The 16,040-nt window shown below is 52.0% G+C and overlaps 1 protein-coding gene across 2 annotated transcripts in view; it reads right to left on the reverse strand.

The window, feature by feature from the left end:
* Nucleotides 1-166: 166 nt before the first annotated feature.
* The window catches only part of LOC131117232 (cullin-9), a 16,854-nt gene continuing 980 nt past the window's right edge, over nt 167-16,040 (reverse strand). The window contains exons 2-44 of one of the 2 annotated variants that reach the window (XM_058064535.1): nt 15,419-16,040; nt 13,993-14,147; nt 13,301-13,915; nt 13,095-13,236; nt 12,839-13,029; nt 12,569-12,764; nt 12,329-12,490; nt 12,073-12,271; nt 11,799-12,000; nt 11,543-11,733; nt 11,274-11,470; nt 11,045-11,193; nt 10,855-10,943; nt 10,666-10,771; nt 10,378-10,605; nt 10,174-10,264; nt 9,926-10,097; nt 9,754-9,859; nt 9,595-9,690; nt 9,339-9,514; nt 9,116-9,249; nt 8,857-9,042; nt 8,645-8,772; nt 7,585-7,767; nt 7,352-7,509; nt 7,099-7,294; nt 6,823-7,006; nt 6,596-6,741; nt 6,404-6,530; nt 6,137-6,342; nt 5,833-6,062; nt 4,164-4,281; nt 3,846-4,094; nt 3,629-3,769; nt 3,399-3,563; nt 3,171-3,334; nt 2,990-3,083; nt 2,843-2,917; nt 2,657-2,767; nt 2,464-2,581; nt 2,255-2,388; nt 1,022-1,113; nt 169-957 (exon numbers count right to left, since the gene is read on the reverse strand). The exon at nt 15,419-16,040 is cut by the window's right edge and continues 44 nt beyond it. In XM_058064535.1, the coding sequence (XP_057920518.1) occupies nt 735-957; nt 1,022-1,113; nt 2,255-2,388; nt 2,464-2,581; nt 2,657-2,767; nt 2,843-2,917; nt 2,990-3,083; nt 3,171-3,334; nt 3,399-3,563; nt 3,629-3,769; nt 3,846-4,094; nt 4,164-4,281; nt 5,833-6,062; nt 6,137-6,342; nt 6,404-6,530; nt 6,596-6,741; nt 6,823-7,006; nt 7,099-7,294; nt 7,352-7,509; nt 7,585-7,767; nt 8,645-8,772; nt 8,857-9,042; nt 9,116-9,249; nt 9,339-9,514; nt 9,595-9,690; nt 9,754-9,859; nt 9,926-10,097; nt 10,174-10,264; nt 10,378-10,605; nt 10,666-10,771; nt 10,855-10,943; nt 11,045-11,193; nt 11,274-11,470; nt 11,543-11,733; nt 11,799-12,000; nt 12,073-12,271; nt 12,329-12,490; nt 12,569-12,764; nt 12,839-13,029; nt 13,095-13,236; nt 13,301-13,915; nt 13,993-14,147; nt 15,419-16,040 (7,647 nt within the window). In that variant the 3' untranslated portion in view covers nt 169-734. Of the gene's footprint in view, nt 958-1,021; nt 1,114-2,254; nt 2,389-2,463; nt 2,582-2,656; nt 2,768-2,842; nt 2,918-2,989; nt 3,084-3,170; nt 3,335-3,398; nt 3,564-3,628; nt 3,770-3,845; nt 4,095-4,163; nt 4,282-5,832; nt 6,063-6,136; nt 6,343-6,403; nt 6,531-6,595; nt 6,742-6,822; nt 7,007-7,098; nt 7,295-7,351; nt 7,510-7,584; nt 7,768-8,644; nt 8,773-8,856; nt 9,043-9,115; nt 9,250-9,338; nt 9,515-9,594; nt 9,691-9,753; nt 9,860-9,925; nt 10,098-10,173; nt 10,265-10,377; nt 10,606-10,665; nt 10,772-10,854; nt 10,944-11,044; nt 11,194-11,273; nt 11,471-11,542; nt 11,734-11,798; nt 12,001-12,072; nt 12,272-12,328; nt 12,765-12,838; nt 13,030-13,094; nt 13,237-13,300; nt 13,916-13,992; nt 14,148-15,418 lie in introns of both variants that reach the window. The other variant, XM_058064534.1, reaches the window with a different exon arrangement.

Raw genomic sequence — 16,040 nt, forward strand, 5'->3', positions numbered from 1 at the left:
AAAAAAAAAAAAAAAAAAAAAAATCACAGCAGAAATTGATCCACAACTGTGTCAAATAATTAGACATACCCCCAAAGGCTTGAATTAAAAAAATAAGGTTTAGTCAGAAAAGCTTTTTATTGATTTTGCTGGTGGGAGTCGCTGGACTCCAAAGAAAGCAGAGACGTCTGAGAACATCAACAACGTAAATACAAGTTCTGTTAGCATCACAACTTGTCTGCGTTAGCATTAAGGGCTGATTGGCAACCCCCCCTCCCCCTCCCCTCGATGACGCTGCATAGAAACCAACAAACAGAGCAAAGACTTTCACGGTCCTAACAAATGGCAACAAATAAACACTCTGACATTCATTCTTGTCACCAAAAACCGGAGCAAAGCCTTCAATTCCAATTCCAAGACTTTCAGGACCATGACCAGCAGCCTGGTGACCCATGTTCCAAAACGGCATGACTTCCTCCAAGGATGTTTGTTGAGCTACTTGAGAACTAATGAGCAAATATAGCGAGATAAGAGACGATCCAGGATATACCAGCCCTCTCTCGATATTCCAAACTGGGCGTCAGGTGGGAGGTGGCCGGTGTACTCTCAAGTCTGTGGCGAGAAGCAAGCAAAGCTGCATCGTTTCATGCGTGGGACGGCCTCTTGACAGGCCGCGACCCTCTTTGTTGGGTGGTCAGGTGAGGGGGGGAGCAGGGCCTGACTTTGTCACTGGAGAGTTTTGCACTCGACTTGATTCAGTCAAAGGGGCTGAAGTCCCTCTCCAGATTCTCAGACTCGTCGTCGTCGGAGAAGAAGTCGTCTTCGTCTATCTCTTCATCATCATAGTCCTCGTGCCACTCGGGTACGTAGTCTTCATCGTACTCGTCATCCTCGTCCTCCGCTTCCTCGTCTCCCCTCTCGCCAGCGCAGTTGTTGTTGTCAGAGTCTCCGGAGCTGGACGCTCGGTCCGACGTGGACCTGAGGACAAAAGTGTGTGTTTTTCAAGGGCTGACCATGTGACAGCGTTCCAGGTCCTACTCACGCTTTGTTGGCGTCGTTGTGGTTGGCCAAGTCGCAGGTGTGCGTCAGTTCTGCTTCCTGGCTGCTTTTGGACGGATAACCCACCCTGAAGTCCTAAAAGCAAGACGGGAAACGGTTACCACGGTAACAAAGCGCTCTGAAACACTTTTTCCTGGCATGACGAAAGAGGACACGCAACAGGATAAACAGAGTCCTTGTCTAAATGATCACACTTTATTTGGATGGCATTTCATGGAGTGAACAAAAATACATTTCTGGGGATCACAATAAATGAAAATATGAGCTGGAAACCTCATATTACAAATATACAAACATAAGGTGGCCAGAAATATTTCAGTATTGAACAAAGCAAAATTTGTTCTGAATCAGAAATCACTCCACACTCTTTATTGCTCTCTGGTTCTACCATATCTTACTTATTGTGTGGAAATATGGGGTAATAACTATAAAAGCAATCTTCACTCGCTAAATGTACTGCAAAAAAGGTCAGTAAGGATAATTCATAATGCCGCCTACAGAGAACATACTAACTCCTTATTTCTAAAATCACAAATGCTTCAACTTGCTGATATAGTTCATCTTCAAACAGCTAAAATAATGCATAAAGCTAAAAATAACCAATTAGCTAAAAATGTCCAATATCCAATCCAATATTTCTCTACAAGAGAGGATAAATATGATCTCAGGGAAGAAGTACATTTGAAACACTTATATGCTAGGACTACGTTAAAAAGCCATAGCATTTCAGTATGTGGAATCAAACTATGGAATGGATTGAGTAAGGACCTCAAACAATGCACAACGATGAGCCAATTCAAGAAACAATACAAGCAGTTGATGTTTGCTAAATACAAGGATGAAGAGTCTTGAACCAGTCATGATGTGCTATATATATCACTATATTGACACTTACTATGGTACACATTATGTCATTGGATGCTCATATCACCTCGTACTTCAGTACGAGGTACATTATTTAAAAAAAAAAACCTTAAACTGTATTATGGAAAGCAGGAAGTGAACAAATGTAACAGTTACTGATTGTAAAAGTACCAGATGGAGGGGTAGGATTTAATAAGCTTTGCTTCTTCCTACTCCTTTTGGACATGTGGAACTGTGAACTGATTATGTGATGCATTCAATTGTAATCTGATGCATGTTTAAATGAAATAAAACCTTTACCATTCCTATTGTATTCCAACTCAAGTGAGCCAGCTTGTCTTTCAGCGCTCACCTGCGTGGAGTGCTGCAGGATGGCCAGCAAGCGTTCCTGAATGCGTCGGATCAGCTCTAGTCCCGTGTTGAGCTGTTCCGCTTTCAGCAGACGGACACAGGAGGCCAAGTCGGTGCACTGCAGCAGCGTCCCCTCTGACAAACAGGAAACGCTCACATTAATGGAAGCGTTCGCACGCACGCAGCAAGGGTAGGGTGCCGCGGGCTCACCTAACAAGATCTGCAAGGCATTGGTGTGCAGGTCCAAAGCCTCGGTCTGCTGCTCCATCACGTCCATCTTGTCACTGTCCTGGTTATAGAAACTATAAACGCACGAGTAGGCCAGCACCTGCAGCCCAACCAACAAGGAACAGTCAAGCGGCGGCTCGGAAGAGTGAGTCTAACGTGCCGGAGCCGGGATCACCTTGCGGGCCTGCGCCAAAAGTTTGCAGGCGTCGATGACGAAGGTGAGAGACTTCATCTGCAGAGCTTCGTTAATGGATGACACCTTCTTCTCCAGGCCGATGGCAAAGTCCTGCAAGGCGCAACAACTCGTAGCAGAAGCGTCTCGTGTTTGACTTGGCTAAAATGAAAAGGGCGGGGCTTGTACCTTGGCTTGGTGCTGGAAGGTGCATCTCTCGTTAAAATCCTGGAACTTCTTCTCCTGACGCGCTACTTTGCTTACCTGAAAGAAGAGGAAAATAAGTCATCCATCAACTTTGCCTCTGAGGGAGATCACGTTTCTGCGCCCACCCACCATGGCGGAGCAGTTGTAGTAGTCTTTATGTGTGGGCTTCCACGGTTTCAGGCAGCGCCAGCAGAAGCCATGGTTGCATTTGGCACAGGTCATACTGAGGACACAGAACACAAGCACGTTAAGCACAGCTGCAGTCGTGGTGGCGGCGAGGAGTGGCGTGCGGGGGGGGGGCGTCACGCACTGGAGGCAACCCTCGTTCTTCTCGATCTGAGCCTGGCAGCTGGGGCAGCGCTTGGAGATGAGCTTGGCCAGATGTTTGCTCTGAGCCTCTACACTCATGCCCTCGTAAAAACCCCCGTCGTCCATCCACTGGGACATGTGACTGCAGCTCGCCGGGTAGTGTGCCTGCGCCCAGAACAAACTCCTGAAACTGTGTTCACTCGCTTTGGCGTGCGCAACCGACTCTGACCTCGGGGAAGTTGCAACTGAAGCAGGACGACCAGCAGCACTTGGAGCAAGTCCCCATGCTGCCCATGTTCTCCTTGCAGAGGATCTGGTCGCACCCTTGCGGGTTGGTGCACCATGTCAGGTTGGAGCACGACTCCACAAAGCCTCGCAGTAGCGCCTTGTCGTACTGGCCGCCGTGACAACACAATGAGCATGTGCACCTGTCAATATGCCATTTGAGGTGGCCGTTACCTTGGCAACGGTATCTTTATCAGAAACAATGCTGAGGAAGAAGTGAGACGTGGGCTGGGCCTGGCAGTCTGGGATTGGACAGTTGCAGTTCATCACCAGGTTCTGCTCGATACGGGCGCTCAGGTACTCCTGCCAACACGACTGCAACAACAACAACAACACAAGGTCACACGCACGCACCACCGCAGGATCCCACCCGCATCATGTGATCTCCGACCCTGCAGCAGTAGTGCATGCAGCTCAGCGAGGGCGGCGGCTCTGGCCCAGCGCGGCAGGGAACCAGGCACACAGGGCAAGTGGAGCCGGGGATTGGCGGCGGCTGAGGGTTCGGACATTTCAGCCCGGCCGCCACGATGATGGCGTCGGGGTCGTCGGTGTAGCGCTGCACCAGCAGGTCAGCGTTCCAGTTACAATGGACCAGGAGGTGCTCAGCTCGGTCCAGGTCCAGACTGAGAGTCGCCGCCACCTGAAGAGTCGCCACAAGTGAGCAAAGACTGGCAAACCCGGATCGGGACAGGATCAGTCTTGTTTGGACCTGCTGGACTGTTGTGTTCATCAGCTGACGAACTTCGTCCTGTGTCATGGTTCGACCCATGGAGAAGAGAACCGTGTCCAGAACCCCGTCCTCAAAGAGCCGCGGTGTTGCTGGCGAGCTACGAGAGAGAAATGTGGTTATCTGCTGCATGTGCACGTGCATTCCTGGGTCACACCTGACCAGTGTTGTTTTCATCAACGATGACAAAATTATTTGGTTGATGAACCTTTTTCATGACAAAATAATATTATTTATTATTATTATTACAGCAGGGCGGCACGGTGGTCTAGTGGTTAGCACGCAGACCTCACAGTTAGGAGACCAGAGTTCAATTCCACCCTCGGGCATCTCTGTGTGGAGTTTGCATGTTCTCCCCGTGCATGCGTGGGTTTTCTCCAGCTACTCCGGTTTCCTCCCACATTCCAAAAACATGCTAGGTTAATTGGCCACTCCAAATTGTCCATAGGTATGAATGTGAGTGTGAATGGTTGTTTGTCTATATGTGCCCTGTGATTGGCTGGCCACCAGTCCAGGGTGTACCCAGCCTCTCGCCAGAAGACAGCTGGGATAGGCTCCAGCACACCCGCGACCCTCATGAGGAAAATGAATGAATTATTACAACATTTTAAGGTGAACATGCAAGTGTTAACTCCCACGTCAAGAGGAAAATGTTAGTAGTCTATTTAGTTGCCATATGATGTATTGCATGTTTTGAAATTGTAACATAAAATGTTGTTTAGTCCCGTGTATTAAGTCTTAAGTGCATGTTTTGATTATTTCTTCTTTTTAATGTTTGCTGCAGCATTTGTTTTTGGCTGTTTGTAAATACCCAGTGGCTGCAGATGGAACCTTTCAGTAGTAAATATGACTCATTGATATTGGTAATATGTCTTCATGAATAAGTCTTTATGAGCTCATATTAGCCTCTGAATGATCACTTTCAACCCAATGCATTCATTCATTCATTCATTCATTCATTTTCTACCGCTTATACTCACGAGGGTCGCGGGGGTGCTGGAGCCTATCCCAGCTGTCTTCGGGCAAGAGGCGGGGTACACCCTGCACCTGTCGCCAGCCAATTCAGGGCACATAAAGACAAACAACCATTCACACTCACATTCATACCTATGGACAATTTGGAGTGGCCAATTAACCTAGCATGTTTTTGGAATGTGGGAGGAAACCGGAGTACCCGGAGAAAACCCACACATGCATGGGGAGAACATGCAAACTCCACAGAGATGGCCGAGGGTGGAATTGAACACTGGTCTCTTAGCTGTGAGGTCTGCGTGCTAACCACTCGACCGCCGTGCAGCCCCAACCCAATGCAGTCTTTTCTTATTTATATTCATTAGTGTGTTACTTAAGTGAGGGTAGGAACGTAGATCGCACGGTAAATCAAGAGCTTACGTCCTGGCATCTATCTTATGATGTATTGTGTAAAGCTGAGACAGGAACAAATATCGAACTCAGAGAACCAAATGAACACAGACCCACCCTCATCCAATTTCCAATACTTACTGACATAAATTATAATAAAATAAATGTTCCAACTAAAACACACAAATGTGCTAGTGTTTGTTGACAAAAATCTGAAGTCAAACTATCGCCTAAAAATGACTATAACAAGAAGAAGAGTAAAAATAGTTTGCTGCCGCAAACAACACACCTGACACAGGTGGTCTCCGTCTTGCTGAAGGAAAGTTGGGCGTGGCCTTTCTGCGGCGTGGACGGGTCCTCTGGGAGGAAGTCTACGATGTGAGGATTGTCCGGGTTGCGGCGCACGCAACCTTTGCTGATGACGTGCATGATGCAGGAGAGAACATCCCCGGCGCTGCAGCTAAAAGGACCAGGACCGGGGGACCGGACCGCTTCCCGCTTCTGACAGGAGTCCAGCACCTGCGGCGACCAGGAGGAGTCAGGGCCCAGCCCCAACCTTGTCCGTCCTAGTGATGAGTTTGAGAGAAGCTGACCTTGAAGACCAGGTTGTCGATGTGCATCTCCTTCTCCTGCTTGAGGATGTTGACGATCACGCAGTAGATGACGTTCCTCTTCCTCTCCAATGTGGCGGCCGCGTCTTCGTCCACGTTCAGATAGGTCTGTCTGGGCTGCAGCTGGACGCACATGGCCACGTCCCCCTGGTTGTCAGACGCCAGCTGTTGCTTCAAGTGCAACACACCTGCACAGAAAGTGCGGTTAGACACAGCCTGTATGTGTGTGTGTGTGCGCGTGTTAGAGACCTTGGCAGGGGTCTTCAGGATGGCTGCAGCTGAGCGGTCCCCCATCATTGATGAGAGGCTGCAGCGCATGAAGCACAATGTCTTTGGATAGGCCACACGCCTTCAGCAAAGAAGCCACATCCACTTCCTGCAGTGTAACACCTGTGCGTTACAATCTAGGCGTGTCACCGTGTGTGTGTGTGTGTGTTTTACCTGGAGTGTGTTGAAGTGCAACAGGATGAACATCTGCAGTGTGGACACGTGAAGCGTCCAGCAGCCAAAGCGGAGCTCAGCGTGACCGAGCCACGTCCACTGGAGCCGACGAGGCTTGGAGTGACTCACGCTGTACATGGACTGACCTACACGCAGACGCACGGCAGGTCATCAAGTCATAGCTTGGCCGGCTCATCACAAAATTGGGTGGGGTTGGCAGGACTCACTGTGGGTGTAGAAGTCGGTGAAGCGGGTCAGGTAGGAACAGAGCTCAGACGGGAAGTGTTGTGAAGGTTCTTCCAAGAAGCAGAGCGAAGAGATGGCCCAGCAGCGGGGAGACAGAACCAGAATTTTGATGTCTGCTTCCTCCTCTGACTCCACCCACCCATCCTCTTCTTCCTCCTCCTCCATCTGTGCTCCGACACAAAGAAGACACTCTTGAGAGAAGGGGTCAGCGTGGTCGTTCAGGTTCTCTGTGTTGCGAGAATGCTGCCCAGTGGGACCTGCTGGGTGTGCAACGTGCGGTCCAGCTGCTGCAGGCGGTACAGGTGGAACTCCTGCTGTAGGTCGGACGACTCGCTGAGGTTCTTCAACATTTGCTGAGGGAAGCGATTGGGGAAGCAGGAGCCCAGCTGCTCCACCACCGAACGTTCCAACCACACGTTGGCCCGCCCCAGGAGCCGGTCGGCTAAGTAGTACCTGCACACCGTCATGATGGTCACTCGGCACCTCGTGTGGAGGGTGTGGTGCACTCACCTGTAGAAATGCTCAAAGGTGTTGGCGAGCTCCAAGCCCGACAGGAACAGCATCGGCTCCAAAAACTGCTGCAGCTTCTCCAGAGTCTCCATGCTGCCAAAAACCGAGGCGCTCTTCTGCAGCATCTGGTCCACGTACTGAGCAAATCTCTCGCTCACCTGCCAATGGGTTGAGATTCCACACATTCCGCAGCGAGCAAAGGATGCAGGGAAAAGACATGGGGATGAACTTACGTGCATGGCTCTGAGGATGGACAGCTGAAGTAAGGCGGCAGAGAATCCGTGTCGCAGGGCCAGGACGAAGGCGGTCTGCTGCCCAAACAGTTCCTCCATGGCGTTCTTTAGACGCAGGTACAAAGTCCGGTAACGTTCCACAAAGTCAGGATGATCGCAGCTCAACTCCAGAAACGTCTTCACCTGCACATTGAAGATAAATGATTTTAGGCAGTATTATTATTATTATTGTAAGTAGTAGTAGTAGTAGTAGTAGTAGTACAAACGTACAGTCCAAATTTCATGTAAAAAAAAAAAAAAGCTTCTAGAGATCAAAATGGCATCAATAACCTTTTTTATATTTATTGTTTTACATTTGGATTTAACCCTTCAGGAGACAGATCAGGGCATTACTAGGAATTGGAAAACCAGAGTGTAGACCCGGGGGAGCCATCTGGCGAGGCCCAGAAAGGTGCACTGTATTCGGGCACATGCTCAGAGCAGGCGGTGGGACACCATGGAGGTCTCTTTTTGTGGGTTTGATGGTGATTTTTTTTCCGCTCACCGCATGTGGTACAACAAGCACGGAAAGGAAGCAGTAAATTTTTGTGTACTAGTTTGTGTACTAAAAAAAAAAGTGCCTGATTTGTTCACCCGCGCTGTGAGGTGAGAGGTCATCGCACCTCATTGGAGCTTTGTTAAAAATCTGATTTGTCGATATGATGTCATAATTCCAGGCGGCACGGTGTTCAAGTGGTTAGCGCCAGGGTTCAATTCCATCTTCGGCCATCTCTGTGTGGAGTTTGCATGTTCTCCCCGTGCATGCGTGGGTTTTCTCCGGGTACTCCGGTTTCCTCCCACATTCCAAAAACATGCTAGGTTAATTAGCCACTCCAAATTGTCCATAGGTATGAATGTGAGTGTGAATGGTTGTTTGACAGCTGGGATAGGCTCCAGCATCCCCGTGAGGAAAAAGCAGTAGAAAATGAATGAATGAATGAATGAATGTCATAATTCCTTGATATGGGCCCAATAAGTATGGTGCACACCAAGTTGTTAGTTACTAATCTCATGCATTCACCTCCTGCTGTACCACCTCCTGCCAACAGAGGGCGATGTCAGCAATGCTGCTGCTCTTCACTTTGGGCTTCAGTGACGAAGGAGAAGAAGAGGCCACTGCAGCGTCTTTGTTTTTGACCTCCTTCCCATCTTGGAGGACATACACAGAGCAGACGTAACGAAGGGGCTCCTTAAATATTCAAATGAGTAAAGCGAGCTCGTCTATACGCTCACTCGGCTTGACGGGCGCTTTCAGCTCCTCTCCGTCAGGTCGGCTGGTGTCCACGTGCACGAGCAGGTGCGTCAGGCGTCTCACGCGAGAGTTGAAGACGGCTGCCCTGCCTTTGCAGCGGTGGGCGGAGTCAGAGTTGCCCAGGTACTCGCTGAGCAGCCACGACAACGGGCTGGAGCCAGAGGACTCTGGAAGGAAACGCTTGGGAGTAAATGAACAAAGAAGAGCGCAAGTAGATGGCAGGTAGCTTCTCGCTGTTACCTGAGAAGGTGATTGTGCGCACGATAGGCGTGACCAGCGCTTCCCAGCAGGTTCGACCCAGAGCTTCGGCAGCTTCCACATCTGGCAGGAACCGGTCTGCAAACATCTGCTCATGTTTGAGGGCGCTGTTAAGCCTGAGTGCACACACACACACACACACACACACACACACAGTGAAGCAGCAGCAGCAACAGGTGAGGACACTTTTGAGAAAATGCCCCACTTATTGAAGAGCTGCAGCAGCTGCGTCCTCTCGTCCATCACTTCCTGACACCACGTGTGCGCCTTGGTGCTGTAGAACAAGAAGGTCCGACAGCACAGCTGCTCTTTAAAGACGGGCCAGAACGTTGGCTTAGGCCCCAGAACCTCAAAACCGTGAACCCGTGTGTCAATGCCGCCCTGTCACAGAGGAGGTGTGGTCAGTGGAGAGGGGCGGGGTTGAGGGACACACCTGCTGGGACATGAGCTCAAAGTCTGACCTGCTGACATCTCTTGATGCGGATCTGTATGATGGACCAGAATCTGGTCATGTTCTCGAGAAGAACCACTCGACTGGCTGATGCCGTCACGTTGACCTACACGCCAGGTTAAGAGTAGTGGTCACGTGATCTGGTGTGTACCAGAAAACTCATCCTTACCGTGTTGAGTTCTGTGCTGATGTTGGCCGGGTCATCTCCACCCAGAACCAGGACCCTGGCCGGCATATAGCTGGAGTCCTCGCTAGCCACCAGGATGGCCAACTGCCTACACACACACACACATGCGTGCGTTAGAAGACGGTACGCAGGATGAGCGATGAGCGTGGCGTACCTGATGACGATGCCTCTGTGCATGAAGATGTTGATGAAGTGCGAGCCGGTGGGGCCGTTGGACTCCCAGTAAGTTTTACTATTCTTGTCGGTTAGCTTGTTCGCTCGATGGTGATTGGACGACACCTCCACCTTCTCCCAACACTTCTCCTCTTTCAGTTCCACGCTGGAACCTGAGCACAGGTCAGACAAGCAGAAGAAAAACATGAGGACGGAGCCGGAAGCCCACCTGAGAAATCAGGCACCCACCTTGGCAAAGATTTCGGAGGAAGACGTCAAAAAAAGGAATGTTGATTGGCTGATGGCTGCGACGATGTTCCTCGATCTGACCCAACACCATCTACCAGCACACAGGAAGTAGTCTGACGCAGGACTTCTTGTCTACTCCCGTGCTGACACGGTACACGCACACAAACTCGGAAGCGAAAAAAGAAGGGGGCGTGTCCGTGGTACCTGGATGCAGCCAGCCAGGACGCTGGTGGTCATCTTCTTGTAGAGGCTGGCGTACTTCTCGCAGTCGCTGACCAGGTCTCGCAGCTCAGCGAACAGCGGGAGGTTGGCGCCGTGTTTGTCCAGCGTCTTGAGCAAGGCCTCTTTGGTTCCCAGGCGACACATGACCACCGCGTAGTCTTTGTTCAGAGACGCCAGGCGGTACAGGAAGCGGATGAATTTCTGGAGCACCTGTGCACAAGATGGTCAGACACACCTTTTGTGCGCATGTTCTCCTCTCTTGGTCCTCACCTCATTGTCGCTGAAGAAGGCCGCCATGGACGCCAGGCAGGGCTCGATACTCTCGTGCCACGGCAGCGCGTCCTCCTGGTAGCAGTCTAAAAACTTGTTCAGGATCCTGGCGTGAGAGAGAGCCGGAGATCACATTCAACAAGTTAGCAGGCATCGGTAAGGGGCGCATAACCATGCCAGGTGTCCTACCTGAGGATGGACAGCTGGACCGCCCGGTCCGCTCGAAGCTGCTCCATTAGACGGACCAGGTCCTGAAAAGTGTCTCGATTCTGTGTGACCTGAAACCACAAAAGATCAGTCACCTCTGCTTCCATCCCAGAAGAAAAACCAGCAGGAACTTCTTGTTCTCTCATTCAAAACTGTGTGTGTGTGCACATACCTGGTAGCGCTGGTCTTCCAGCTGGGAAAAGGGGTCAAACAGCACCTGTTCCAAAGTCAGGATGACTTCTTTAGTGGCCGTCGCTTCCCTCAGGCTCAGCACCAACATCTGAAGCTGTGTGTCCTTCAGGTCCAACTGCTCGGGACGATCTGATGGGCACCGTGGACAAAGACTGTAACCTCAGACCGTCCACAGGAGGCGAGGGCGGCGAAGACAGGAGGACCCCTACCTTTGCTCTCCAGCTTGTGCACCATGAAGATGTGGTTGAGGGCAATGATGGCGAGCATGGTCTCGGTTTGGGACAGCATCAGGCACTTCTTTAGGACAGCGGTGACGTCGCAGGACACCAGCTGCTCGGCCAGACTCTTGTGGTTGGAGACCAGCATGACTATGACCAGAAGGCCGTTACGCACCGCCGGCGTACAGCTGCAGGGGGGGCGTGGCGTGCTTTGTTAATGGAATGCCTTCCCGCCTCGCCGCTCCTGAAGACGCACTCACCCTTTGGTCTTCATCATGAGTTCCACGGCGGCGGGGATGGTGGCCAACAGGCCCGTGGAGCCTTCTGGCGTGGCCGAGCCGATGCTGGCGAAGATCTCCAGCATCATCTGAGTGCCGGACTCAGACAGAGCGGGAACGCTGCTACTGCCGCACAGGTCGTGTTTACTGGCGCCGGTGACGACCTTCAGGGTCTGAAGACAATCCACATCAAGCCCTGGACGCCATGTTGCCGTGCGTGTGTTTGCTGGTTCCTCACCGCCAGTGCCAGCTGCTGCACATGCGATACGTTGGAGAGCTCCTGCATGCACGTCAGGATGGCTTTGACTCCGCCCTCTGTGGCGAAGGAAACCCTCCACTCGTATCTCAGCATGAGCATGTGCGTGAGCCGCAACGTGCATGCAACCACGTTTCTGCAGGATGAGCCCAGAAGCTCCACCAGCAGCTTCAGCACTTTGTCCCTGAAGAGAACAAGTCAAATGTCTCGAGGACAACCTTGGAACATTCCCAAGACAACACAACATCTGTCTCACCGTACACCCTGGACAGATTCGTTCCTCATATAGTTCTTCTCCTGTGTCACCTTGTCCTCCAGCAGCCTAGTGATGAAGATGACGCCAGCCAGGTTCTGGACGATGTCCCATCTGAAGCCTCCTTTCCTGAGTATGTCCACCACCTCCCCCAACTTCTCCAGCACTGTCTTCTTGCCCAGGACACGAGGACTGCTGAAGACTGAAGAGGACGTCTCGTCTCATCAACTGGACCAGAATCAAATGTCACCAGACTCACCCTTCATCATCTCCTCCAAACCGTCGGGATATTTGCTGGAATCCTCCTGAGGAAACTCGCTCTCCATCTCGGGGCTGCCGCAGGTCGACTCGTCAGGAAGTTCTTTCTTGGCTCTCTTGGAGACCATCACAGAGGACGAGCACATGTGGGCTCCTCCTTCTTCTGCAACGCAAACACGTTCAAGGCCGCAGGAACGCTCCGAGCTGAACGGTCCCACGGAGAAGACAGCGGCTTCCTCACCCGGCAGCTCTTCATCGTCCAGACATGCTCCTCCTCCTCCTCCTGGCTTCAGGTAGTGTTTGCAGAAGGCATGAGAGCAGAGCAGCTCGCTGAGGCAGGAGGAGGGAAGATGTTGCTTCAGGTAGTGAAGGACCTTCTTGGCCACATCTCCTGGGACGAGTAGGCTGATCAGTGTGGCGTCATCAAGCTCCGCCTCCTGAGTTTAAAGACAACCAATCAGAGATGAGATACTGAGTAGAAGACATACGACACATTACGGCTGAGTCGCACCTGGTCGCCGAGGCTGAGCAAGAGGAGGTGGTTGACTTCCTGTTGCTCCTTCGCTTCCAACTTCTTGATGAAGAAGAGGACCTCCCACCACTCAGCACGACTCAAAGCTGCCGAATCCGCCTGCGGACTGTCAGCCAAGTACGGGAGCGAGTAGAGGCCGCCGAGGGGCTTGGAGAAGATGGTCTGGCTGGCTGAGGGCACGAAAAGAACAACAGGAAGACGATGGCGGAAAAAGCAGACAGACGTCGCTTTCTACCTGTGGTGAGTCTGATGGTTTCTGTCAGGGATGAGGCCTTCTCCAGGGTCTCCTTGTCAGCCGAACCACTGCTGCCGCTTCCCAAAATTTCCACCATGTGCCAGTGCACCCAGTAAGTCCTGCGCAGAGCATTCCAGTACACCTACAGGGGGCGGGGCGTCAGTCCAGGTGACTCTTTCTCCCTGTGAGTGGACCATAAGCCTCACCTGAACCGGTGGAGAGCCGTCGTTGCTGTAGCGGAATTCTCCCTGGTCTCCTGCACTCACTTCCTCGTAGTCCTCCAACATGCGGACGGCCATGCCGCTCTTCAGGTTATCCTGGACGTACTCGACGTAAGCCGAGCGGCTGGCGAAGTCGCAACGGCTTTTGAAGCCGTTTCCCGCCTTCTTCTTTGGTGCCGTGGCGCCAGGAGGGCTGGCATCCCGGGCGGCGCCCAGCGCCACAGGCGAGATGCTGCTGCAGCGAGGCTGGAAAATGGATCTCCAAATGGGCAGAGATACATCCGCACCGTGGTCCTTCACAGAAGCGCCACCTCCATGGTGGAGCGGGGCGGAGCTCTGAGACACCTTGCGATCCCAGCCCATGACGCGCACCAGCTCCGATATCAAGTTGGCCATGGCCATGGTGAATTCAAACTCACACTGCACACGAAGCCGTTCCGTTTGCTGGCTGCAGGAGGAGGTGGACGAGGAAGACGCCGGGGAGGAGCCGGCTTCCTGTCTGTCAGTGCCCGAGTCCACGCCCACCGTGTTGAGCTTGTCCATCAGCGAGGTGACGCACAGGTAACGCTTGACCAGAGAGAACAGCAGCTTCCCTGGAATCTGGAGACACGTGAAAGCTCTCGTTACGTCACGCTAGCCAAAGGCTAATGTTTGCTTTGGTTCTTACGGCAGGTTACCTGCGGCAAGTGGATGCCCTCAAAGGAGATGCCGTGCTCCTCGGAAGACGTGGTTTCAGCAAACAGCTCCAGCAGTGTGTAGCGGTTATCGAAATCCATGTGCTGCTCGATGCCGTCCTGCTGACTGAGCGACAGCAGCACGTAGGCTCGGCTTCCTGTGGAGGACAACGTCAGTGTTTCCACAGGACCGCAATGTATCTGTGGTGGCGGGTATGTGTGAGGACAGGCTAAAGTCAACTTCGTCATGTCACATGATGTCATGTTTTTTAACCTCCTCTAACACCGCCACTTTAATTCATTTGCTATCAAGGATGCACAAAGAGGTGACAATGCAACTCCACAATAGAAAAGAACCTCTAGACTGCTGCTGCAGTTTTAAGCAAAAAAACGGCCACAATGTGAAATATGTGCATTTAGTAAGCGCAGGGCCCTAATCTCGTTAAGTTGCCTTTTCGTGAAGAGGTAGATGTGCAAAAATGTAACAGATCATTAAAGAACACATTCATGTTTGCTGGGCTTCATGTGCATGTGCACTAATGTCTATATGACCACCATCTTGGTGAAAAGATGCGTTATAGTGTACGAGGTATGTGCATAACGCACTGGCACACTGGCAGGCGATGCTGGACTTAACTCTCAACCAGTGGGGATGTGTGGATGACACCCGGCAGGCTGCAGGGTAACGCTGCCATCTAGCGGACAGAGTTGGAACAACCAACTGCATTTGCACTGAAGTGACACGTTAATGAGGGTTAAGGAATTTTCATTCATTAATTTTCTACCGCTTATCCTCACGAGGGTCGCATGCATGATGGAGCCTATCCCAGCTGTCTTGGGCGAGAGGCGGGGTACACCCTGGACTGGTGGCCAGCCAATCACAGGGCACATATAGACAAACAACCATTCACACTCACATTCATACCTATGGACAATTTGGAGTCGCCAATTAATCTAGCATGTTTTTGGAATGTGGGAGGAAACCGGAGTAACCGGAGAAAAGCCACACATGCACGGGGAGAACATGCAAACTCCACACAAAGTTGGCCGAGGGTGGAATTGAACTCGGATCTCCTAGCTCTGTGGCCTGTGCGCTAAACACTCGACCGCCGAAAAATAATTTAAAAAAATCTAAATCCTTCTGTGGCGGTCCAAATTTTATTGTGACGGGCTGCCACAAATAAATGAATGGGAAAGACTGAGAACGCGTCACATGACTTTTGCGCAAATCCAGACAATAGTGTCTTGTGGAGCCAATCAAAGTGCTGCATGTGTCAACACAAAATGCCTAACTTCATCGCGACGCCAACTGTGTGGACGGCAAACGGGTCACATGACCTGCAAGCAGCAGCTTCATACGCTGGAGGAACAAACAAGATGCACTATCTTGCTCCACATGGCCCAAGTGTTACCATGGTGACAGCATCACCTGCATCGTGGGACGCCAGCGCTCGCAGCATCTTGCCGGCGCTGCGTCTGGTCTGCGTCTCCTTGTTGCACAGCAGCTCCATCAACAAGTTGAGGGCGCCCGTCTCCTTGAAGACGCCCACAAGCGAGCCGATGCTGGCGTAGGCGCTCAGCACGTGGATGGTGTGCGTGATGCTGATGGACAGCTCGCTCTTCTTGGCCATCTGCTTCCTGGCGCGGCGCACCAGATTCTTCACGTCCTCCTTCATGTCCAGCAGCTCCGTCTCGTCAAACGTCCCCTCCGCCACGTTGCACTCTTCCTCGCTTTGCTTCTCCTGCGGCTGCAGGGGGCGCTGCGAGTCAGCTTTCCTCTTGCCCAGCAGCGCGGGACAGTTGGCGTACACATCCTCCATGGACATCCACATCAGAACGTTCTCAGGTTTCACCTCCCTGGGCACTGAATTGACAGAGCCGCCCGCCCCGGGACTGATGCCGCCGCCGGAACCGCTGCAGTTGGTGCCACCGGAGGCGGAACCGTTGTCAACGGCAGCGAGGCACCAGCGAATCAGGTACTCAATCTGGCCGTCGTGGGTGCGACGCTGGCGGATCAGTTCCTCTGGATACGCCTGTAGCCGTGGGCCGAT

This window comes from Doryrhamphus excisus, chromosome 2 (assembly GCF_030265055.1).
Source record: "Doryrhamphus excisus isolate RoL2022-K1 chromosome 2, RoL_Dexc_1.0, whole genome shotgun sequence".
Lineage (NCBI taxonomy): Eukaryota > Metazoa > Chordata > Actinopteri > Syngnathiformes > Syngnathidae > Doryrhamphus > Doryrhamphus excisus.